This window comes from Oculina patagonica, chromosome 6 (genome assembly GCF_052425735.1).
Source record: "Oculina patagonica isolate OP01 chromosome 6, crgOcupat, whole genome shotgun sequence".
In the NCBI taxonomy this organism is placed as follows: domain Eukaryota; kingdom Metazoa; phylum Cnidaria; class Anthozoa; order Scleractinia; family Oculinidae; genus Oculina; species Oculina patagonica.
The window spans coordinates 10,088,363-10,113,121 of NC_135763.1; the positions used below are offsets into that span (position 1 = coordinate 10,088,363).

Below are 24,759 nucleotides of genomic sequence, written 5' to 3' on the forward strand. Positions count from 1 at the left end.
TCAGGCTAATGAAAAAACGACAGCAGAAGCCCATATGCTTGAGCCATATTTGAATTTAACAGTAAAGGAGCATTCCAGCGCTCAAAATGGCATGACGGCCCTTACAGGGAAAGCATCATTAATAGAAAATTGCAAACTTGTAATGAAGGGTTCTGTGTTTGACATGAGTATATTGAACTGATTTTCCTTCACTTCACACGCCTAATTTCTTCTTTTAATTTTAGAATCAGATTATTGAAAATGATGTTGTTGGTCTACATCGTCGTCCTGGGTATCACAGGTAAGAACGTTTTCATACAGTGAACTGCCATTAAAAGCCGTTTTAGACCGTTTTACCTACAAAATCTTAGCCCGTCGATAAAACAAAACATAAACCACGTACAAAAATTCAGAATGTACGACGTTAAATACATTTAGAAACTCCGAAGAACTGCTGCGCAGATTCTGAGAGTCATTAAACGGGTTGGCTTGTCACGTGGCCTATCACGTGAGCGTTAGCTGTCAATTCTTTTTGCACGAGCTCAGTTGTTTTGCGACACTGAACAAAATACCTGAACAACATGGTCAAAAGTTTACATGCAGGAATTTAATCTCAAGACAAATGAAGCATCCGGTATGGCGTTTTTGACATTCGACATGTTCAATCATGCAACTGTGGAATAAATTATACCTTGAAGAATCCTGCTTATATGCCCTATCAATCTGGGAACCAAAATGGAAACCATCCACCACAGCTAGTTTAGAACGCTGAGCCGCGTTAGCTGCTGACGAAGGGCTAACGCTCGAAACGTCAGATTTCGAAGTGTTTCTCTTGTCGCTCTCACCAACGCTACATAACATTGTCTTTAAAAGCTAATATTTTTTTAATGCCGGAATAGGTATTACTAATTTTCTTTTGTTTCTATAAAGGAAACCTTGCGGTTAACGGCCAGCCGTACGGTCCTTGGAGTGATTGGTCAGAATGCACTGTAGATGAAGGGCAGGGCGTAATGAGACGTACAAGGGAGTGCATTGTGGACGTCTGTCCTGAGCCTGGAGAGTACTTAGACTTCATGGCATGTTTTGTGATCACAAAGCCATGCGAGTGTGAATGCCCTCCATTTCCAGGTACGGCACAGATCTGACAGTTGGTTGGAGCCTTGTTAGTAATAATCGTATGGTTAAAACTAATGCGGTTGTTATGAATATTATGGCAAATGAAACGCTAAATGAATTACCTGACTGACTGACTGGTTGGTAGATCGATTGTCATACATCTCTTAAAATGCAAGCTCCGAGAATTTGAGTGAAATCAAATTGATGACAAACCTTATTCTCGTCACCTGACATCTTTACTGAAAGCGTTGATGATTGTGAAAATAAATTACATATTTATAACATCTTGGAAATGAAATGATACTGAGAGTAATGTAATAGTTAGGTATTTTAAATATTATGTAAAAAGTAGCGGTAGAGACTTTTAATAGCGGACAATTCTAGTACTTGTTGACATAACGACTGCGTGTATTTTATCTACAGCAGCACCAGGAACCGATGAACCATCAACTGGTATGAGAAATATACCTTAATATCTCGATTTGCATTATATGCTTGGACAAATATCCACATTATCGTCTACCCCTCATGCAGCTTGTTACAACCTGAGGTGTTCGTATATAAACTATTATTTAGGTGTAGAGTTTATTTGAATTTTGGTCTCTTTGGACCTAGTGAACTGTTTTAAACGAACGTGAATTTGCAAGGACCAACGTGACAAAACAGAAGAACAGGATCCTCTCACTGTAGAGGATCTAATCAGCTATAACGAAATAACTAACAAAGAAAAATTACAGGGCTGATTTAACAGTTTGCTAGTATTTTTGAATTCCAATATTTCGAAAGGCACGGCCTGCCTCTGCCACACAGACACGGTAATAAAGTTATTATTATTATTTTATTATTATTATTATTATTATTATTATTATTATTATTATTATTATTATATTATTCTTCAGGGTCTTACTGAGAATAACTCTAAAGGTTAAACGTTACAGATTAAAATTCTAGGGTGTAATATCCGTATTATAAAAGTGTCCGTGAAGAAAGATTCGACTGTACCTTTTATTTAAATTACTTTCTTGATTTTTCATCTGTAGTTTCTACCGGAACCATAAAAATTGAATTGTCGGAGGAGCCGACCACTATTGGTGGGTCTTGATTATGACTGTTTTACTTTATGCTATTTTGTATCTTTTTCTGTTAAGTGACTACAGGAGCTAGTAAGCTTTTCATAGAGCAGTTTTCATTTGAGTGTCGAAAGTAAATTGCGTTTGCTTTGGTTTTGCATTGCTATGCTTAGTCATTGGCTTAAAAATCTCGCGCCACTTTCTCAGCCAATCAGGAGTAAAACCAAAACCAATCGTGACTCGCTCGCGCACGTTTTCCCGCGCTTTGTGTCAGCTACATGTATTTGCTTCGAGTTTTGATTGGTTTACTGGATTGTCTGTGTTCTTTATGATTGGCCAGAGTAATTACTTTGGTTTTGGTTTTACGACACTCAATTGAAAACTGCTCTAGAATCTTCACATTTCTGTTTTTTATTATCTAGTACGAATTGTTCAAACAATTTCACCTTATCAAATAAACGCAATTATGAATCAGTCAGAAGTATTGGTAATTGTTTGTTCGATAGACGAAAATCTGACAGCAAAATTGTGTTATTTGCAAATTTATTGCTCTTTTGCATTACAGAGGCAAATGTCACTGAAGCACCAGGACAAGAAGGTAAGCGAAGTATTTCCCCTTCACTAACTCTACGTCAGGGGAAAATAGCTTTGATTTACAATTTATTTTCATTGTCTAACCTTAGCCGATTTCATTTATCTCATCAAAAAAAAAATACAGTACACTATTGTATATTGTATTTTAAATTTTTTTTACCGATGTGAAGATGAAATTTATCTTTTTTTGTCAACTTCATTCCTAGTTTCTACCAGTACCATTCAGATCGAGTTGTCAGAGGAGCCAACTACAGCCGGTGGGTCTAATTTACAACTAATTATTTTTCTTGATTTTGTGCAAACGTCTTTATCGCGCTTTTGTCTTTTTCTGTTCCAGCACCAGAGGCGACTACGGCAGCGGGTAAGGTTTTCATGTAAGCTCCATCCTAGCGTGCCGTTCGTGACTGACGTTAGAGAGATCATTAAGCTTGACGTTATACGGCAAATGGAAAACGCGAGCTTGCCTTTCATTTTGCTACCGTTTTATCGAATTCTATTCTAAAAATAATCCCTCATAAAAATAGGAAAAAACCCACATTTACAACAAACAAAGACCTACTAATTTCCGCGTATGAACGGCAGACGGCAAAAGTTGAATTTTTGCTGTTCGCGGAAAAAAATAAACGTCATGCTTAACCTCTCTATTGCATGGCAGATTGTTATATCCTTTATTAGATTTTTTGTTCGCAATGCTCCACTGGTTTTGTTGACAAAATAAATCTTTACATGAAACAAGACTTCTTTCTTTGTCCCACGTTCGTCACAACAGAATTTACTATGATCTTTCTCGGTATCTTAGATTATCCTTGCCCGGTCATTGCTAAGGCAATAAGACAATTCATATTTGTGATAAGTCAGGATGTTTAGCGTTAGATCATGTCATGTTATGTGGAACAACTATAAACTGCAACACAATCATTTTTTGTATATTTATCTTGCAGTGGAAAATGCTACTACGCCATCCGAGGAAGAAGGTATACTGATAAAAACAACGATAATGATGACGATAATGATAATAATAAGATCCTTTATTTCAACACAATTGGTATTAAAGCATTACATGCTTGTGGGGCCGTGTAGTAACTAACTAGCATGATAAGATATATAGCATTATAAGATATTACAATACTATATTATCTATTTCCTCAGCTACCTCTGTCTAGACTAGTAAACTGATCGATTCACTGAAAAGGAATATTACACTAAACTCAGCGGTACACTTTTGAAAGTTCTATTTTTGCATAGCTTGGCTATTTATGACCGTTTATATCCAAGTTTTAGCAATTTATTAGTGTAGTTACTTGGATACTAGGTGGGCACTAAAGGTAGGTTTAATACAAACTGCAAAAACACCTAAATTTAAATTCCTACAACTATTTAATTTTCTCCTGATCACTAAAACAAGTTCGTTTCTGTTCGATAGTAAATAAAGCCAGGCGTCCTTTTCGTTTCCTGGGAATACTCCTGTTTTATAGTACATTACTGATTTATTTTTCTTCCAAAGGTATTTACTTTTTGTAGTTATTTTTATATGATTTACTTTGAATTTTATATTTCAGTTACTACTGAAGTAATTGATATTGGATTGATAGAGGAGACAACTACAGCGGGTAGGTCTTACTCCATTTTGGTTCTTTTTGATTATCTGACAACAACAAATATTACGTCAAGTTAGTGACGCAAACGTACCCGGCAAACAAGTACTACCGTGTTCGTCTTACAAAGGAGTTCAAGCTACGGCCTTCCCTGTGTATAACGGTCAGTTACCCTTATACCGAGCTCAGAGCAGGCTTATCAGGGGAGCTAGGCCACTTCATTAAGTTGTTATGTGACAGAATGTTAAGTATTCTGCTAGTATTGAAGTAAAATTTGAGAAAAATACCACGTTAAAGACTTACCGTTATTTTGGTGGGGTTTCATTTTGGTGACCTTCATTTAGTTACAGTATAACAGTATTGTTACTAAATAAAATGACTAACAGTATCTTCATTTTCTTTAACCAAAAAAAAATGTCTTTTCTTTCGGAATTGTTTCGTGGCTGGGTATGCATATTGTTTGTTAATACCTAATTCCTTACATGATTATTTTAAATCGATTAATTGTTTATGTTTTATTCTAATTTTAACACTTGTCTTATGTTATTTTTTGCGCTTACATTTTCAGCTCCAGAATCAAATACTACAAGTGGTGAGTCTAGAATTAATGTTACGTAAATTGTTTATTTTGTGATTCATTCTTATTTAATGCTCTACTAGAAGTGCTATGTTTTTTTATCACTAAAATTGTTTAGTTTTGGTATTATGTTTCTATAATTTTATCACTATCTTACCTTTTGCCTTTTCATTTCCAGCACCAGAGTCATCTACTACAAGTGGTAAGTCTAGCGATGTTATTTGAAATTAATTTAGTGCTTGTTTTTCGTCTAAGTTGTCTTGCTGTTATCGTTATCTTACATCTCTCCTGCCTTTTCTTTTCCAGCACCAGAGATATCTACTACAAGTGGTAAGTCTAACATGATTATTTTAAGTCAGGGAAGTTGATTTAACCTTTGTGTTTTATCTTAACTTTAACACCTTCGTCTTTTATGTTGTTTTTTCCCTTTTATTAGCGCCAGAATCAAATGCTACAAGTGGTGAGTCTAAACTTAGTGTTACTAAGTAGTTTAACTTTGTGTCTCATTTTTGATTTAACGCTCTACTAAAAGAGGCCCTGCCAGGGTAAATTCCGACAAGCGACATGGCCCAAAAAGTAGCGACAGCATACTAATAAAATCGCGACAAACGACAACCCTTTTGGAAAAACTCAAATTCCGACATGGACAAGCAATTTTCCTTCAATTTAATTACCGACAGCGACATAAAGAGCGATAAAACAGCGACACGGCACATTTTTAAAGTTAGACAAGCGACACGGGAACCCCCCCTGGCAGGGCCTCCTAAAAGTATTAGGTTTAACCTAAATATCACTAAAACTGTTTAGTTTTGCTATTGTTTCTTTATTTGTATCATTATTATCGTTATCTACATTTTTTCTTTTAATTTCCAGCACCAGCGGTATCTACCGCCGCCTGGTTAGCTCAGTTGGTAGAGCGCCGGACTGCTTAGCCTGCGAGCAGGCTCACCTTAGGGCACGCGCGAATATACCTTGGGGCACGCGCGAGTGGCGAGCGTAGCGATAAGGCGGGGAGTGGCTCGCTGTCGCGGCTACGCCGCTCACTTGTCGCGGCCGGCTTCGCCGCTCCCGTGTAGCTCTCGTGCGTGCCCCAAGGTAAGCCTGCTCGCAGGCTACGGACTGCTGTGCGGGAGGTCGTGGGTTCGAACCCCAGACCGGACCAACACTCAGGGTCTTAAAATAACTGTGCTGCCCTTGTAATTACATCTGCAAATGGTTAGACATTCTAGTCTTATCGGAAAAGTTCGATAAACCGTAGGTCCCGTCTCCTGTATCTTCAGTCTTCTAACAGGGGACGTTAAAGAACCCACACACTATTCGCAAAGAGTAGGGCACGAAGCTCCCGGTGTTGTGGTCTGGCCTTTACAATTGTATCTTAAAATTACAGTATATGTAAAGCGCATTTGAACATATACACATGGAAAATGCGCTATATAAATACATTATCATTATCATTACTACAGGTAGTAAGTATAGCGATGTTATTTTTTAAAAAAAAATAGTGTTTGTTTTCGTTCTCATTTGCTTGCTATTATCTTTATCTTACATCTCTCGTGCCTTTTCATTTCCAGCACCAGAGATAACTTCTACAAGTGGTAAGTCGAACATTTATATTATTTAAACTTTTTCAGGTTTTGTACTTGATTCTGATCAGTTAACACTTTAATCTTTATCTTATGCGTGTACCTTTTCATTTCCAGACAAGAGATAACTCTGGGCGTTAATACTACCTAACTAACTCCTTTTATTGTATTTCATTCTAATTTTATTGCAACTGATTACTGTAACCTTTCCTTTTACGCCATTTTCATTTCTAGCGCCAGAGACTGGGATATCTACTACAAGTGGTAAGTTAAGCTTTTTATACAACTTAAAATTGTTTAGTTTTTGCGCTGGGGTATATGTCACTTCAACTTTATTATTGTTATCGTAATCTTATTTTTCCTTTTTCATTTCCAGCATCAGAATTAAATACTACGAATGGTGGGTCTATCACTAATATGAATTTATATTATGTAAGGTTTTTGTTTCCTTAAAATTTTACCTTATCTTTTTTTCCTTTTCATTTGTAGCACCAGAGATAACTACTACAGGAGGTAGGTCAAAAATATTAATATTGCTAAAATATATTCTCACAGTCTGTTTCATTTTAATTTTATCACTGTTTCCTTTCTCGCATTTGCTACATCTTTTCTTAACTGCATCTTTCATGCCTTTCATTTCCAGCACCAGAAATATCTACAACAAGTGGTAAGTCAAGCGTCAAAGTTATTTCAAATCGCTTTAGGCTTTGGGTTTCTTTTTCGTACTAATGTTATCACTTTAATCGTAATCTTTCGCTTCTTTTCATTCCCAGCACCAGAGATAAATACTACAAATGGTAGGTTTAACATTACATATTTCGTAAATTGCTTTTTTGTTTTCATTTTTTTGTATTTCATTCAATATTAATTACTGTTATCTTAACTGTATCTTACACGTCTTTTCATTTCCAGCACCAGAGTTATCTACTACTAGCGGTATGTCTAATATTAATTCTGTGTAACATTAGTTTTTGCATTTCATTCTTTATTTATCAATATTACCTTTACCTTCTTTGTTTTGCCTTTTTATTTCCAGCACCAGAGATTAATGCTACAAATGGTAAGGTCTAACATTAATATTGTTTGAAAAAAGTGTTATAGTGTTTGTAATTCATTTTAATTTTATGATGATTACCGCCTTTATCTATTTTTTTTCCACTTCAAGCACCAGATATATCTACTACAAGTATTAAGCCTAGCGTTAATACTATTTGAAATAATTTAAGTGTTTGTTTCAGTTTTCGTTCTAGTTTTTCATATGTGCATATGTACGAGCTCATAAAATCCCCACGTATTATATGTTAAACCATCGAATAAGGTGTATTTATCTTTCGTGTTTTCTCTTTTCCAGCTCCAGAAATAACTTCTACAAGTGGTACGTTTAACCTTAATATAACTTAAAATTGTTTAGTTCTTGTTTTTTTGTATGTTATTTTTAATTTTTTCATAATATTGTCCTCCTTCTTTCATTTCCAGCATCAAAATCAAATACAACAAATAGTAAGTCTATTAACAATATGATTCCTTTTATTTTTTATTTCATTCTAATTTTATGCTATTGTCTTTACCATATCTTTTGTGCCTTGACATTTTTAGCCCCAGAGTTATCTACTACAAGTGGTAAGTCTAATATTAATTTTACTAAATGGATTTTATTTCTGTGTTTCGTTTTCAATTTATCACTGTTACGTTTCTCTTACTTGTCGCTTCTTTTCGTTTCCAGCTCCAGAGATAACTACTTCAAATGGTAGGTTAAATATTGCATAGTAAATCAGTGCCGTAGCAAGGGGAGGGGCCGGGGGGGAGGGGGCCCGTGCCTCCCAGTTTTTTTTCCAAAAAGTTTCCCAAAAAGTAAAAACAGACCTGTATGAAATGTTATAAATAAAATTTTATCTCCCGAGAGGTCTGAAACAATAACATTTGTACTTATTTTCATTTTTTTAACGTACGTAGGGTGATGCACAACATTATGAAATAGCCAAAAACCAAACTAACTAAATTTTGGGAAGTTTACAAAAAACGACCTGCCGATGAAGTCTACGTTTACCTCTAAGGCAACTCAGACAGTTTAATAACTACGAACTCACTATGATGACTCTGAAAGGTGAAACATTTGCTGGTTTCAAGATACAGAGACAGTCGGTTTTCTATATTGTAATTGACGTTGCAAGTCAGTTATACTCTCTTTAATGTGCATTGGTTTGCTGAGACAGTGTAGGAAGAAAATAAATCGCGATATGCGTAAATCGCAAATAGCCTTGGAGAACGCTGGAAATAGCATTTCCAAGCCTCTAGATTTCAAAATTTTCTTGGGGGGGCATGCCCCCCCACACCCCGCTAGCGGCTAGCGCCTCAGGCGCTCGCGTGCCCCCCCTCCCCACTTATTTTACCCTTGCTACGGCACTGATAGTTTTTAAATTGCTTCTCTTTGTTTTCCATTTTTGCATATCATTCTGTATTTATCGCTATTATCTTTACCGTATCTGCTACAAATAATAACTATGCGTCAAAATTATTTCAAATTATTTACTCTTTGTGTTATTTTCACTAATTTTTATATCTCTTTAATCGCAATTCTTCGTTTCGATTTCACTTACAGAACTAGAGATAACTACTACAAGCGGTAAGTCTATCATAGGATTACTTGAAAATGTTTCAGTTTTTGTGTTTCACTTTAATTTATCACTGTAATCTTTATCTTATCTTATTTTTCATGTTCTTTTTACTTTTCATTCTAAATTTATCACTATTATCTTTACCTTATTTGCCTTGCCTTTTCATTTCCAGCACCAGAAATAAACGCTACAAATGGTAAGGACTAACGTTAATATTATTTGAAATTATTTTAGTTATCTTAATTCATTTTAATTTTATCATTATTATATTAATCTATAGTAAGACGAACGTTAATATTAGTTGAAATTATTTTTATGTTTCTTTTTTGTTCTATTTCTTTTTTAACTTTCCGTGTTTTTATTTCCAGCACCAGAGTTAACTTCTACAAGTGGTGAGCCTAACATATATATTATTTCAAACTGCTTCAAGTCTTTTAGGCTTTATGCTTAATTCTAATTTTAAGACATCAATCTTTATCTTATACGTTGTGCCTTTTAATTTCCAGCACCAGAGATAACTACCTCAAGTGGTAAGCATAGCGTTATATTAGCAAAAATTGCTTTATATTTTAGTGCAGTTCATTCTAATATTATCGCTATTACCTAAACCTGTTTTTATTTCATTTCTTTCATTTTCATTTCTAGCACCGGCGATAGCTTCTACAAGTGGTTAGTCCAAGCTTACAATAGAAGTAGTGTTCAATGTTATATTTTGTTCTTATTCTGTCGCTATTTTCTTATTTAACTTTTCTTTTTTTTCATTTCCAGCTCCAGAGATAAATGCTACAAGCGGTAAGTCATGTATTTATGTTTTTCATACCATTTTTACTGCAACACACAAAAACATATTTACATTTACATACTTACACTACTGACAATACTTACAACATTTTTTTGTTTACAGTATAATTGCTAACTGTACTAAGTAGCTGTATTTATGTTTCATTCTAACGTTATCGCTGTTATCTTTATCTTCCCTGTGTTTTTATTTCCAGCACCAGAGGTTTCTACTACAAGTGGTGAGTCTACAATAAATATGGTATTTTTGTATTTCATTCAGTTTTATTGTTATTTAACCTTTTCCTAACCTCTGGTGCCTTTTCATTTCCAGCACCTGAAAACACTACCACAAATGGTAAGCTTGTAACTGTAAATCTAACGTTAATATTACTTAAATATTTAACCTAAGTTTTTGTATTGCACTGCAATTTTCTCGGCGCAATAAACTTTATCTTTAGTGCCTTTCCTTTTCATTCCCAGCACCAGAGATAGTGAAAATCATTCAGTCGTATTTTATCGCTATTATCCTCATCTAATATTTCATGTATTCTATTTAATTTACAGCGCCAGAGGAATCCACTACAAGTGGTAAGACTAACATTAATAACTTGAACATTATTTTGAAATTAATTTTATCCGTGATATCTTTATATATTTTTATAATTAACCTATCTTTCCTACCTTTTCATATCCAGCACCAGAAATATCTACTACAAGTGGTAAGTCCAACATTAACATGAGCTCAAGCTGTTTTAAACTGTGTATTTCATTCAGGGGCGGATCCAGGATTTTTCAAAGGGGGTGGCTGTTTTCCAATATTCTTGTTTACTATATTGTTTAAGCCCCGGTTTTTTATGGGGGGGGGGGGGGGGTTCAGGCTTTTAGGCAATTTTTTGAAAGTGGGAGTGCAAATTATTTTAGGTCTCAGGCCCATTTTCATAACCATAGGCTCCATCCCCCCTAGGGGGGTCTGGGGGCATGCCCCCTCAGAAAATTTTGAAAAGTTGAAGCCTCTTAGACGTGATTTCGGCAATTCTGAGCAGCGTTATACAGCTGTCAATTAAGTTATAAAACCACTGTTTTTCCTTGATAATTTGGCAAAATGTTATTTCCTCAACTTATATACCTTGAGTTATATTTCGGAGAAAAAGTCTAGTTCTTATGAAATGAACAGTGATTGAAATTTAAAGTTGACAGGCCACGAACTTACAGGAAAGAACAGATATGCGTTTCCACGTGCGTGGAAATTTTTAGCCCTTGGCAAAGTAAGAAAACTCAAAAAGGAGTAAATGGAGAAGAAAATCATTCCTGACCAGCAAGGCTAAAACAACTCTTGAAAGCTAAAAGGAATCTATTTTTTTAAATTATACACACATGTTTTGTTACATTAAGCCAGAAGTTCGTAAAACAGGCTGTCGAAAATCTCCTATTTTGGAAAAACATTGTCCTTATTCTTTATTTTAATATGTTTATTTTAAATTTTTTGGTGGATCAAGGGGGTGGCTAGCCACCCAATCCACCCCCTGGATCCGCCCCTGTCATTCTTATGTTTTCGTTGTTAGTTTAACCTTACCTTTTGTGCTTTTCTATCTCTAGCACCAGAGATAAATTCTACAAGTGGTAAGTCTAATATTAATATTAAATTATTTGATTTTAGTTTTTGTGTTTCATTCTGTTATCGCTATTATCTTCATCTTATCTTCCTACGTTTTTATTTCCAGTACCAGAGATAACTACAACAAGCGGTAAGTCTACCATAAATATGACTTGAAATTGAAGTATTTTTTGTATTTCATTTTATTAATTTTATTGCTATTATCTCTTCCTTACCTTTGGTGCCTTTTCATTTCCAGTACCAGAGATATCTACTACAAGTGGTAAGTGTTCACCTTTATTACCTAAAGCTTTATTAGCTTTGTACGTAATACGGCATATTTCGAACAAATGTTCATCATCAGAGAGGTTAATTCTGCTATGCCTATCTATATATTAAACAGATCTAGAACAAATGCCGGAAAAACTCAGATGCTCGAGCGGGATTCGAACATTTGAGCAGGATTTGAACATTTGTTCGAAATATGCCGTATTACGTCAATTTGTAATGTTCTATAACATCTGGTCCGATTCGACGATCAACAGAAGTAATTCCCAGTCCGAGAGGTCTGGGGGCAAATGTCTGGAAATCGATGTTTCCTTTGTAGCAAATATTCGACTTATTCCACTGTACCTGTGGGGTTGCCTCGGTAGCTCAGTGGTTAGAGCACCTTCCATGAGATCGGGGTGTCGTGGGTTCGAATCCCGCTCAGGGCATCTGATTTTTTCCGGCATTTGTTCTGTTTAATATATAGATAGGCATAGCAGAGTTTACCTCTCTGAGCCCTCTGATGATGAACATTTGTTAGGTTTGTACATTTTCATTTTGTAACAAAGATTGATCTGGTGTCTCTTCTCTTTTGTTTTGTTTATCAAACAGAGGAAAACTCCACAGGAACAACACAACTTGGTGAGCCTGCATTTTAACTCGTTCTTTTTCTCGGGGAAACAAAACTCACCATTTCCCTTGGGGCCAGTCATTAAGTGCTTAATGCCTGAGATCGTTATATCGCTAGTGGGTGCTAATTCTAACGTGTTCTTAATTCTAGAAACAAACCCTGCGGTCACCGAGGAGACTGAACCAGGTAGGCCAATGTTAACTAATTTATCTTTTTATGTCAGACTGGCTAACATCCTCGTAAGCAACTCTTTGGAAGTGCAAGCTTGTAAAGTTCCTCATCAAATTCCCAAAGAAGCAAAAAAAGAGAGAAAATAATACCCACATGAAAAATAAAAAAGGTACGCAGTCGACCTCGAAGTGGACGACTTTTAGAGAGGCTTGGAGGTGAATTTTGAGCAAGTGACGTCAATTCATCAGGCCTATTCTCCTCCACTATTCAGTGGCCTGACATAACCGTAATATTTTCGGGAAATTTCTGCACGATTTGTCAATCAGTGACTGATTTTTGCAGTGAATAGACAAGATGTATAAATGGCACACAAATTTCAGTTACATGTTTCATAACATTAACAAATTCAAAACTATCAAATTGAAGTAGCCAATTGGTGAACAGATTTGTCAGACGTTCGGTTTGTATAATACCACGCACTTAAAAAATATAAAAAAATTTTTTTTTTTTTGTTTTTTGTTTTTAGAAAGAAAAAATTTAAAAAGGGTGGGGTGGGGGGCGGCCCCCCCCCCCAAACCCCCCCCCCCCACCCCCCCCCCCCACTTACAGTTATTATTTTGTTTCCTGTAGCAATAGGTGCAATAAAACCCACCACCGAGACACCAGCAGGTAAGATACAAAATTAAACTTGGGGTCGGCTCCCCCCCCCCCCCCCCCCACAACTCTACTTTAATTAGAACAAAATACTATTGAAAAGTATATACAGTCGCTAATTTTAGAAAGCAGAGAATCTATTGGGTGGAACAATGGGGCAACCAAAATGGCGGCGCGGAGAAAATTTAAAAGTAATAAGTTTTTCAACTTTTTGTTGCTATTAAATCAGTGTTATTTTTTCCTTGTCCTGTAAAACTTTAAGTTTAGGTATTATTACAAACAATTAAACGTCAACTTGTCGCAAGAGTGGAGGTTTCCTTTAAGAGTAACAGTCATAGAAAATGCGCAGGCTAAAGTTTGTTAGCTGTTTACGTGGCGATGGTTGGCTGACAGCTGGGCATAAGATTTTTTTTCTTGTCATTACTCATTTTTTTGGCCAAGAAAGGTCTCTTTTATACCAGAAGTCTGTGTCCGAGCCAAGTGGCCCATACAGCCGGAGCTTATCCCGGTTTCCGTAGCATTAAGCGACTAGGAGTATTGCTACTCCCCCCTGGATGGGATGCTAGTCCATCGCAGGGTTCCCCCCAGCAGTAAATTCGCCGGTACCCATTAATACACGGTTTTCTGGGTGGAGAGAGGCACTGTGAGAGTAAGGTGTCTTGCCCAAGAAGGCCCACAACCAGAACGACTTGTTTATTAAGGCAAGTATTTTAACACAACATTGGTTTCCTTTTAAGAAATTCCATGCGAGGACAATGCCCTCGGAGCGGCAGTAGATGGAACACTACCAAGCTCGAGTTTCACAGCCTCAAGTAGTTTTGGAGAATTCGTGCCTTCCTATGGCCGGTTAAATGGTCCACTAGCCTGGTGTTCCGAGGGAGACTCTGCAGGACAAGAATACCTTCAAATTCATGTACCGGAAGCGGAAGTGATTTGTGCTATTGCCATCCAAGGGACTGGGTACGAACGGGGCCACGAGTATGTTCGTGATTACTACATAGAGTACTCAGAGGATGGCATTGGATGGCAAGTGTATGAGGAAGATGGAAATTTAAAGGTATTTTCCCTTTAAAAAGCCTGTGTGCAGACCTCTTCTATTTGTTTTACCTTTTTACCTTGTTGTAGTTGTTATTGTTGTTAACGATAACGATGATGAGGAGGATCGATGATGATGACAATGTTTTGTTAATTTGTTAATATTTGAAAGGCTTTCATGGCAGCTAGGTAACTCAGTTTGAAATACAAGTGTGATTGATCCGCTGATATTAGGTTTTGAACCATGACGTAATAATGCTCTTTTCCTAACTATTAAAGACTAATCATGCGTGGACGACAAGGCCAGTAATTTCACGGCCCTTTGCGACTCATCTGGAGGGTCGTCCGGTTTTTTTTTGTTCCTTTTTCTTTTTTTCCCTTTCTTTTTTTCCCCCCCCCCCCCCCCGCCCCCCCCCCCCCCCCCGGCTTCCCCCCCCCCGGCCCCCCCCCCTAAAGGAGCACGAGGATGTCTTGTTATTTAAAAGAACCTGCCGCATGTTTAACTTGAACGCGTCACCTCACTTGTCGACCAAAAAGCTTTTAAATTACACTTGCAAAAATTGTTTATTCTGGTTGACTTAAAATGAAAGTAAGGTTTCCATGTAGCACAAATGCAAAGTTGTAACGCTAGTGCTAATTGCAATGAAATAAGTTCGAAAATAAAAAAAAAAACATGAAAATTTGTTACGGCTGTCGACGGTCATCCAAGAAATTTTTAAAAATAATCTTAACGCCACGCTAACATGCATCCGAGAGCCAGAGAGCGTTGTAATTGTTCATCGTTGTCCATTTTTCATAGCTATGGAAATTTGGCTTAATATTGTTATTTTTAGGACCTCTTTACATGAGAGCCGAGATGAGTTTCGTCCCGGGATGAAAACAATTTAACATGAGCGTGTTCATCCCGGGAAGCCGGGACCAAGTTGAATTCATCTCGCCCGTTCTTACATTACATTGCATTACATTTCATCCCGGAAAGACTGTTTACATGGCGTTTTTCGTCACGTTTTATCCCGGGATGACATTTCATCCCGTGCTCAGGACAGGGATGAAATCATCCCGGGATGAGTTCACCCCGGGACAAAATCATGTAGACAGCAACATGAAAATGACCAGACTCCGAGATGAATCTTCATCCCGGACGAATACTCTCATGTAACGAGGCCCTCATAGGACCAAGTTGTTTTTTGATATAAATTTTGATTTCATTTCTCCTAACCTAATAAACAGGTGTTCAAGGGCAACGACGACTCGAAATCAACATCCAAACAAGTATTACCGGTTCCTGTAGAAGCCACATACATCCGTATTTACCCAATGCAGTACGAGGGATGGATTTGTATGAGGGCTGAATTGTATGGAAAAGGTACACATTATGTAACTGCCTTTCATTTTTTTACAATATTTCAAGTTAAGTATATCAAGTGGGACCGTCCTCTTTCAAGAGGTATTTTTCTGCATGCACCCCACCCCCCCCCCCCCCAAAAAAAAAAAAATTAACGACCCCCTATGTCAAGCAGTTTGAAGTCATCAATTGAATGTGTAAACTTAGCTTTTTCAGGTAACGCACGGCAAGGGGAACCTCAAATAGTACTTAAATGAGGTAGAAAAACTAGAATGAATTTTCAAAAGCCATAATGAAACGTTTCGAATTCGACTCATTCAAAAAATTCGATACTGATCTTCATTAAGTTTTATATATTTTGTTTTCAGGAATAACTCAACAAGCACCTTTCCCAACAGGTATGAGATCAACAAAATCAGTATCAGTGATGACAACAGTCGGCGATGTTTTTCTAAAATTGAACCCTTAAATGGAACTTATCGCGACATTTTATAACATATTTCAAAGTGAATATACCTTAAGGTTACTATTGTTAGCGGCTACTAATTTTAGCGATTTTAGCGAGTTGAGAAAAAAATCGCTAAATTTAGTACTCACTAAAATTTGTCTCGGTCTAATTTAATATGCGTTAAATTAATATCCCCGCCCGCCAGAAGAATACAAAGTTAAAGGGACTGTGTCACGAATTTTAGCCAAACTTAGGCATAGGAAATGACCATCAATTTGTTTAAATGTATAAAATAACCTCTTAAAACAGTGAAGGAATATTTAAATAACACACCAAATGCAAAAGAAGGTACGGATGGCCAAAAGTGTCGAAGATGAAACGGATTGCGATGTGGGTTTGAAGTATGGTCCGGCGGAACAGTTTTCAAAGTTAATCTTGTCTGCTTGTAACTTTAATTTATGACGCCCGGGAGACACATTTAGCTGCAAAGAAGCTATGGTTTTGTCATTAAGTATCAAAGAATTAATTTCTTTGCAAACATTTAGTTTCATAGCGAATATTTGGCAAAATTTAATAACATAAGATTAACTTAGCCGTGACATAGTCCCTTTAAATATAGTGGCCCTGTTCAACCATATAAGGTAGGGCAACAATTAAGAAGTGTTGGGAGAGAGCTGGCATCGCCGGCATCGTGGAAAATATGACTGATTTCCCTGAAGAGGACCCACTTTCTAACATTTGCAATTCACTTTGTTCTTTCTGACAATGATGTTTGTTCAGTTTTAAGTTACTTTGTTTTATTACTAAACATTTATTTCCATCTTAGCTGTATATTAAAATTGTTTTATTTTTTAATTTTCGGAAAATCGCTTAATTGAATAGTCGCTAAATCTGGCTCAGAAAAAATCGCTAAAATTAGTAGTCGCTAAAAAAGTAACCTTAAGGTAAAGTTCAATAAGATTTAAGTTACAGAAAGTCGAAAGTTTAAATTACAGAAAGTCGAAAGTTTAAGTTACAGAAAGTCGTGTGCTCCGAGTCCCCGTGACCTTCCGCACACCGGTCGGGTGCTCTAACCACTGAGCGACAGGGAGACTCATGAAGAACTAGACCATTTTGACTACTGAAGGTCATGTGTCACGTCCTGCATACTGCTAAGATCGGCAATGTCGAAAGCGTCCTGTGCAGAGATCGATGGAGAAAATGAGATGGCAATTTTAAGCTCGGCAAATAAAATGATCCATGTTTTAAGTTAGTTTTCTTTTGTTTCATGCAGTTCCAGAAGAAACAACCGCAGCACCAAGTGAAGAAACTACTGCTGCCCCGCCAGGTAACAGTTCAAATAACATGGAGCAGGAGAACTGAGACACAATCAGTATTACTGATCGTAAAGGCGTATTTGTTTGGAAATAGTGTTCATTGACTGGCTTTGACTCGTGTTTGCTTAGCCACAGAACCTTAACACCTACGTTCATGTTTGATAATTTTGCTATTTTGGTATCCACCATCTTTTATCTGCCTGACGTGAAAACGTTGAAAAGTCAACAAATTTGGTGGTTATACCATATAGATTTGAATAATAAAATAAAACATCATTAAAATTGTGGCACACCTAATAGTGTCGAAATCCTTCCGTGGTACTTATCTTGCCCTTTTTAATCGTGATACTTCTAAGAAAATTAAATATTCGGTCAACAAGATTTACGTTAGTTTTCTTTTGTTACATGTAGCTACAGAGGAAACAACCACAGGACCAAGTGAAGAAACAACAGCTGCCTCGCCAGGTAACAATTCAAATAACATGAAGCAGGAAAATACACAATCACTATCAGTGATAATAACAGCAGGCTTTTTTCTGGAAATAACGATTAACTGGCTTGAGCTTAACAGTGATCCTTCTGGAAATTACCGTTGCATTTGATAAAACATTTCTAAGAAAATAAAGACCAAATAAAAGGCTCAGTAAGACTTTAAGGTAGTTTTCTTTTGTTCCATGTAGCTACAGAGGAAACAACCGCGTCACCAAGTGAAGAAACAACAGCTACCCCAACTAGTAAGTGTTCAAATAACACGAAGCAGAAGAAGACAAACTATCAATGATACTGAACAGTCGATTTTTTTTTTCGCTTAGGCTTGTTTGTAACACTGAATCTTAATATGTGCCATAAAATTTAAGTTGCTCTTTTTTGTTTCATGTAGCTACAGAGGAAAGCACCGCGGCACCAAGTGAAGAACCAACAGCCTCCCCAGCAGGTAAGAGTTCAAAAACATGAAGCGGGAGAAGACACAGTATCAGTGACAACAACAACAACGTCAACACACGCTTTATTACCAAAAGATTTTTTTCGCTTTGGCTCGTGGGTAACCGTGAACCTGCAGTGATCAAGATTTTGCGGCATTTTCTGAGAGATTTTTCTAAGCAAATGATATGTACCATAAGTTTTTAAAAGTTGCACTTTTTTGTTCCATGTAGCTACAGAGGAAAGCACCGCGGCACAAAGTGAAGAAACAACAGCTGCCCCGACAGGTAACAGTTCAAATAACATAAAGCAGGAGAAGACACAGTATTGGTTATACTGAAGAGTCGATGTTTTTTCGCTTAGACTCGTTTGTAACCTTCCCTGCTAGCAGAAGCCTCTTTCTCTTTACATTCGTTGAGCTGCTCAGCGAATGCAAAGGAAAAGAGGCCTCTACCAGCAGGGAATTTGAAACCGTAAACCTTAGTGAAAGATATTGCGGCAGTTTATGGGAGATTTTTTTAAGCACAATGATATTTCTCGTAAAAATTAAAATTCCTCTTCTTTTGTTCCATGTAGCTACAGAGGAGAGCACCGCGGCACCAAGTGAAGAAACAACATCTGCCCCACCAGGTAACAGTTCAAATAACATGAAGCAGGAAAAGACACAATAAATGTCAGTGAAAATATTTTTTCTCGAGATTGGAAATACGATTATCAGCTGGCTTGGGCTCGTTTATAGTTATTTTGTGCCTCAATATCGCGGCATTTTTTAATACATTTATCAGCAAATAAAATATACAATATGATTAATGTTAGTTGTTGTCTTGTTCTATGTAACTACAGAGGAAACTACCGCAGCAACAAGTGAAGAAACAACAGAAGAAACAACCGAGGCACCAACTGGTAGGAGTTTATAACATAGAATTTTGTTTCTCCCAGTGGTGAGAGCGCACGCCTCCCACCAATGTGGCCCGGGTTTGATTCCGGCCCGGAGCCATACGTGGGTTGAATTTGTTGCTGGTTCTCGTCCTTGCTCCGAAGGGTTTTTCTCCTAGTTCTCCGGTTTTCCTCCCTCCACAAAAACCAACACTCCAAATTCCAATTCGACCTTGGATGCACGTACACGTCTTAACGAGCTCCTGAGCTCTTCCGTGTCACGTGGGTAAATAAATTACATTTACATTTACATTTTTTTTTTACATTTACAGGTTTCTCAGGCCCCGACCATTAGCTAGCCAATCACAGCTCGCGTTATATCTTATATTATCAGGCTCTAGCCATATAAAAAACTGTTAATTAGTTGTTTATGTTTTGTTTTTTATCTTTGCATAGAGGAGGAATTCACATCATCAGGTAAGGTGCTGCTTATTATTAACATAACAATTAATTGCCTCACCCCTCACTTTTTGTTCCCCTCTGTTCTGAAAATTGACTTTCATTTAACTGATTCCTTTTATTCGAAGGAGAAGAAATCACATCAGGCCCCTCTACAGCAGGTAAGAAGACTTTGTTTTCTATTTTCAATACCTTAAAATGTTTTCTTTTCTCACTGACTCACTTGTTGAGACAGTCAGCGAAGGAATATGGAAACCACGTTCACCTCACTCAAGAACCCAAGAAGCAATATCCCGGATGCTTCCTTACCGGATGATTAGGTCAGAAGATACATAGAATCGTACATTTTCTGAAATAAATACCTTATTGTTACTTATTTTTGCGGGAACTTAATTTCGCGAAAATGGAACGAGCATATTTCGCGGGACTTAATTTTCGCGATTTGGCCAAAAGTACGTAAGTAACATAAAAAAAAATACAATAGAAAACGTTTAAAATAAATTTTTGCGGGTCATTAATTTCGCGATTCTTTAAAAATCGCGAAAATCGCGAAAATTAAGTCCCGGCCGCGAAAATAAGGGTAACAATAAGGTATCCTTTAAACCTGCGTCCTTAATTGTGACGAATTCGCATCATCAAGTTAGACGCTGGCTAGTGTCACGACCGTCTGCTGTTCCCTCTTTTCTTTTGTAAAAATCGACTGCCATCTTGCTGATTTCTTCTCTTTTTTATACAGGAGAAGAAATCACTTCAGGCCCCACTACAGCAGGTTAGAGGAATGTTTCTATTTTCAATATTTTCCAATTTTTTACTGCCTCCCTTCTCGCGATAGTCAGTGAAAGAAGATAAAAACTACAATAACCTTATTTCAGAAATAGGAGAGATAACAACTGTTAGTGATAATAATAGCCGATTTTTTTCAAACATTTGGTCGGCTTGGCCTTCTTTTTACTGAAGCATTGAAATGATCCATGTTTTAAGTTAGTTTTCGTTTGTTTCATGCAGTTCCACGAGGAAACTACCGCAGCACCAAATGAAGAAACAACAACTGCCCCACCTGGTAAGAAAATTCAAATAACATGGAGCAAGAAATCAGTACACAATCCGTATCAGTGACCATATCAGCCATTTTTTGCCGCTTAGATTGGAAAGAAGAAGTAATGGTTGGCTTAGGCTCGTTCGTAACAGCGATAAATTTTACCATATCTTTTCAAGCATTAAAAATGTCAAAATGATTTACGTTTGTTTTTTTCTCTGTTTCCCAGAGGAAACTACCGCGGCACCAAGTGAAGAAACAACAGCTGCCTCGCCAGGTAAAGGTACAAATAACATGAAGCAAGAAAACTGGGACACAATCAGTATCAGTGATTATAACGGCTGATAATTTTCTAAGATTGATATTAAGATTATTAGCTGGATTGGGCTCGTTTGTATTCACTTTGAAGATGAGATGTAATTTGGTGCTACACTTATTTGAAAAAAATATATCAACTTTAGCTACTGACAACTTAAAAAGCACATATTTAGCTCCAAACAGGGAAGAAACGATGATAGATAGGACAAAAACAGCAATCAAAACGCTCTCAATTTGTTCGTGCTTTAAATTTCTAGGCCCTGAGAGTGAACAGCCTACAACAGTCCAGGAAGAGGCTTCCACACCCCCACCCCCTGTGACACCACCAATACCTACAACACCCAAGAGAAGAGGGATGGACATAGGAATATTGATTGACAGTTCCTTTGGTGTAGCTGCTGATGGGAGAGACGCCTCATTTCGGCGCAGAGAGTTCGGGGTCTACGAGACAATTACATTCGATCGCCTGAAGTCATTTGTATCGGAGCTAGTCATTTCGATCAATGAGCATTTCGAGGACGTTAATTTTGGAATCATTGTCTATAGCGACATACCCGAACTTGTTATGACTCTACAGGACGCAGAACGAGTCGACGTACCATCGGTTATCGATGGTATCAGGTATATCCCTGGGGGCCATCGTACCGATCTCGCCATGTTGTACGCAAGCAGGAAGCTGTTCTGTCCCGAGGGATGCGATGACCGCCCAGACGAGGACAATGTAATGATAGTTTTCACATCTGAGAACACTGATGCGGAATCTCTTCCGTACAGTTTTGTATCTCCTATAATGAAGGTAAGCAAGTTAACATAGTAGTAATATAAGGATAAAAAATAAGCCCCGTAAGTAGATAGGTAAGGGTAGGTCGAGGGATAGGGATACGAGTACCGCCCAGACGAGGATAATGTAATGATAGTTTTCACATCTGAGAACACTGACGCGGAATCTCTTCCGTACAATTTTGTATCTCCTATAATGAAGGTAAGCATAGCAGTGAAATAAGGATAGAAGTAAGCCCCGTTGTGGATAGGTAAGGGAAGGTTGAAGGATAGGGATAGGAATACCGCCCAGACGAGGAAAATGTAATGGTAGTTTTCACATCTGAGAACACTGATGCGGAATCTCTTCCGTACAGTCTTGTATCACCTATAATGAAGGTAAGCAAGTTAACATAGTAGTAATATAAGGAGGAAAATAAGCCCTGTTAGTGGAAGGTAAGGGTAGGTTGAAGGATAGGGAACGAATACCGCCCAGACGAGGAAATTAATATAGTTTGCAATCTGAGAACAGTGATGCGGAATCCTCCGACAGTTGTATCCCTGTAATGAAGGTAAGCATAGCAGTAAAATAAGGAAGAAGAAGCCCCGTTGTGGATAGGTAAGTGTAGGTTGAAGGATAGCCGTGATACGAGACGAGGATAATGTAATGATAGTTTTCATATCTGAGATCACTGATGCTTAATGTCCTGAATGTCTTCCATATAGTTTTGTATCTCCTATAATGGAGGCAAGCAACAATAAGTGACAAAAGTGTTGTCCCCTTTTCGGTTTTTGCCTCCCTGGACAGGGGGGAGGGGGGGGGGGTGTTTTGTTACAGTGAAGTTAAATATAAATACATTTTGATTAAACTACAATAAAATCGTCATTGAGAAGTCAATGTGTCAATGTGTCAACTACTTTGGCCTAAGATTGAAGCCTACACATCTCTTACCAACAACTGCCATTGTGAAAATAGCTGTAAGTACAATGATTGTGAGCACCCAGAAATTCCAAAATGTCTTTTTTCACAGAGCAGTTGAAACAGTGTAGTTTACGAAAATGTCCATTAACCTCCTAAAACTTCGAAAAAATGTCGGCCTATGAAATGTCTCATGTCTCTTTTGTAGCCTTTTGTAGCTAGATACGTAGTTTTCCGCAAATAATCTGATAATATGTAGGAGTAATGACTTGCTGTCAATCTTCAATGAATATATATTTTTTGTTCTTTTTCAGAATTGCACGTCGAATATAATCGCTGTTGGAATAAGCAACGAGGTTAGCAAATCAGAGCTGGTCAAAATAGCGTTAGGATCAAAGGAACGCGTGCTCAAAGTTGTGTCTCCTGATGATCTTGATGCGGGAATCATTAATCAGATCGAAGAGATGATAGCAGAGGGTCCCATTGTACCTACAACACAAGGTACGTCACTTCAGTCTTCTCAGTTATCAGTGTCTGTGGTAAAATAACGACTTCCAAATTTTAATTTCAGAGAGCCAATCACAGAAAATGCCAAGATGTAATGAACCAATCTGTTCTCTAGATAAATCCATGTAACATACGGCGCGCGAGAGCAATGTTCTTTGTCGTTGAAGTTGTTAAAGCAAATTGTGCAAGTTTGTTTACATAGTTTTAGCGCGAGCAAGGTAAAAACGAGAGTTAAAAGGTACATTTTCACTGCAGAAAACATGAAAAATTGTTCCAGGATTGTAGTTAATAATAGATAACTACATCTGCCTTCAGATGCAAAGATTTTTTAAGCTATCAGTGAAATCCACTGAATGCACGCATTAGCATGAACATGACTAAGACTCTGTTTGCTTGTCAGGTGCGATTGCTGAGGAGGAAGAAGAGCCAACGACCGGTGGTCTGGTGCATTTCCGCACCTAAAATCTTCAATCTGTTCAATTAAGTTGAATAATGTTTAGTTAAATTAGTTAGGTGGTGAAGGTTGTAACTATTTTTCCTAGAATCTTTGCAGACACAAGGGGTGTTGTACTGACTGTGGTTAGAAAGGAACAATTACTTAAATTGCGTCTCCACTGTACTTTAATAAAGCCCGGGCCAAAAGAGGATGAGTGTTGATGAGAGTTGACTCTCTTGATGAGAGTTTTCGTCAACTCTCATCGACTATCATCAAATCGGGCCAAACAAAAGAAACTCTAATCGACTCATGAAAAATTTGCACACATTCACAAATGAGAGCGCATGAGAGTCAACGAGAGTGCATGAGAGTCAACGAGAGCGCATGAGAGTCAAGGAGAGTGCATGAGAGTTTCAGGCCAAACGAAAGCGAGAGTTTGAACTATCTTTCAAGTTTGGCGCTGGTTTAACAAATCGTGAATCTAGCAAAAACGTATGAGGGTCTGGATAGGGTTGAATGTTAATTCACAAATGACCAAAATCGTGTGCATACTCATTAAAAAATTCCACGTGAACAAAGACAAAAGACAAACAATGGTTATAAGAGCTTGAATTTACAACCCAAATCTAGACCGTCATTTTTCAATTTGTTTGATTACCGTACAACCCACATTTTGTTATTTTTCTAGCAATTTAACGAATGGCATGACTTAAAAACTTTAGTTTTACTTATTTGACGACATCAAGTCTCGCACGGCAGGTTAATAGAAATGTTCTGTTTATTGCTCTGAACAGTATACTAGAGAGCAAGCCAGTTAAAGTTTTAATATTGTTACTCAAAGGGTAATACCTTTGAAATTAAATAATACTTGACATCAGACGTTGAAATAAGTCGAGTGTAGGCAATTTTACTTCAACAAAATTAAACCGGGAATTAAAAATAGTTCATTTGTTGAATGCTAGTTAGCATCAGGTTTATATGAGGTAGGCAAGTCGAGTGTTTAATTTGTGATAAATGAATTTCAGGGAATTCTTCGTAGGCCCCTTAAAAGCAGTATCCATGAGAAACTGAGGGGAATTCTTACGTTATTTTATAAATAATCACCAACAGAATTGTAGCGTCAAACCATATGTACGCGTAATAAATTCGTAAAGAAAA

At 37.4% G+C, this 24,759-nt stretch overlaps 1 protein-coding gene across 15 annotated transcripts in view; it reads left to right on the forward strand.

The window, feature by feature from the left end:
* Positions 1–24,759, forward strand: part of LOC144656916 (uncharacterized) — a 29,736-nt gene extending 4,977 nt beyond the window's left edge. Inside the window, exons 2-57 of one of the 15 annotated variants that reach the window (XM_078517162.1) lie at positions 225–280; positions 910–1,107; positions 1,519–1,548; positions 2,136–2,186; positions 2,731–2,763; positions 2,966–3,016; positions 3,097–3,120; positions 3,701–3,733; positions 4,319–4,369; positions 4,923–4,946; positions 5,110–5,133; positions 5,238–5,261; positions 5,368–5,391; positions 6,503–6,526; positions 6,749–6,778; positions 6,891–6,914; positions 7,004–7,027; positions 7,158–7,181; positions 7,288–7,311; positions 7,427–7,450; positions 7,551–7,574; positions 7,866–7,889; positions 7,991–8,014; positions 8,111–8,134; positions 8,238–8,261; positions 9,114–9,137; positions 9,302–9,325; positions 9,498–9,521; positions 9,636–9,659; positions 9,775–9,798; positions 9,898–9,921; positions 10,125–10,148; positions 10,241–10,264; positions 10,474–10,497; positions 10,605–10,628; positions 11,506–11,529; positions 11,631–11,654; positions 11,763–11,786; positions 12,383–12,412; positions 12,552–12,587; positions 13,203–13,241; positions 13,964–14,283; positions 15,492–15,627; positions 15,975–16,004; positions 17,328–17,381; positions 17,782–17,835; positions 18,051–18,104; positions 18,251–18,304; positions 18,525–18,578; positions 18,868–18,927; positions 19,135–19,194; positions 20,363–20,395; positions 20,892–20,939; positions 21,238–21,776; positions 22,973–23,159; positions 23,566–24,759. In XM_078517162.1, the coding sequence (XP_078373288.1) occupies positions 241–280; positions 910–1,107; positions 1,519–1,548; positions 2,136–2,186; positions 2,731–2,763; positions 2,966–3,016; positions 3,097–3,120; positions 3,701–3,733; positions 4,319–4,369; positions 4,923–4,946; positions 5,110–5,133; positions 5,238–5,261; positions 5,368–5,391; positions 6,503–6,526; positions 6,749–6,778; positions 6,891–6,914; positions 7,004–7,027; positions 7,158–7,181; positions 7,288–7,311; positions 7,427–7,450; positions 7,551–7,574; positions 7,866–7,889; positions 7,991–8,014; positions 8,111–8,134; positions 8,238–8,261; positions 9,114–9,137; positions 9,302–9,325; positions 9,498–9,521; positions 9,636–9,659; positions 9,775–9,798; positions 9,898–9,921; positions 10,125–10,148; positions 10,241–10,264; positions 10,474–10,497; positions 10,605–10,628; positions 11,506–11,529; positions 11,631–11,654; positions 11,763–11,786; positions 12,383–12,412; positions 12,552–12,587; positions 13,203–13,241; positions 13,964–14,283; positions 15,492–15,627; positions 15,975–16,004; positions 17,328–17,381; positions 17,782–17,835; positions 18,051–18,104; positions 18,251–18,304; positions 18,525–18,578; positions 18,868–18,927; positions 19,135–19,194; positions 20,363–20,395; positions 20,892–20,939; positions 21,238–21,776; positions 22,973–23,159; positions 23,566–23,627 (3,063 nt within the window). In that variant the 5' untranslated portion in view covers positions 225–240 and the 3' untranslated portion in view covers positions 23,628–24,759. Of the gene's footprint in view, positions 1–224; positions 281–909; positions 1,108–1,518; positions 1,549–2,135; positions 2,187–2,730; positions 2,764–2,965; positions 3,017–3,096; positions 3,121–3,700; positions 3,734–4,318; positions 4,370–4,922; positions 4,947–5,109; positions 5,134–5,237; positions 5,262–5,367; positions 5,392–6,502; positions 6,527–6,748; positions 6,779–6,890; positions 6,915–7,003; positions 7,028–7,157; positions 7,182–7,287; positions 7,312–7,426; positions 7,451–7,550; positions 7,575–7,865; positions 7,890–7,990; positions 8,135–8,237; positions 8,262–9,113; positions 9,138–9,301; positions 9,326–9,497; positions 9,522–9,635; positions 9,660–9,774; positions 9,799–9,897; positions 9,922–10,124; positions 10,149–10,240; positions 10,265–10,473; positions 10,498–10,604; positions 10,629–11,505; positions 11,530–11,630; positions 11,655–11,762; positions 11,787–12,382; positions 12,413–12,551; positions 12,588–13,202; positions 13,242–13,963; positions 14,284–15,491; positions 15,628–15,974; positions 16,005–17,327; positions 17,388–17,781; positions 17,836–18,050; positions 18,105–18,250; positions 18,311–18,524; positions 18,585–18,867; positions 18,928–19,134; positions 19,195–20,362; positions 20,396–20,891; positions 20,940–21,237; positions 21,777–22,972; positions 23,160–23,565 lie in introns of all 15 variants that reach the window. The other 14 variants (XM_078517160.1, XM_078517164.1, XM_078517163.1 and 11 more) reach the window with 14 other exon arrangements.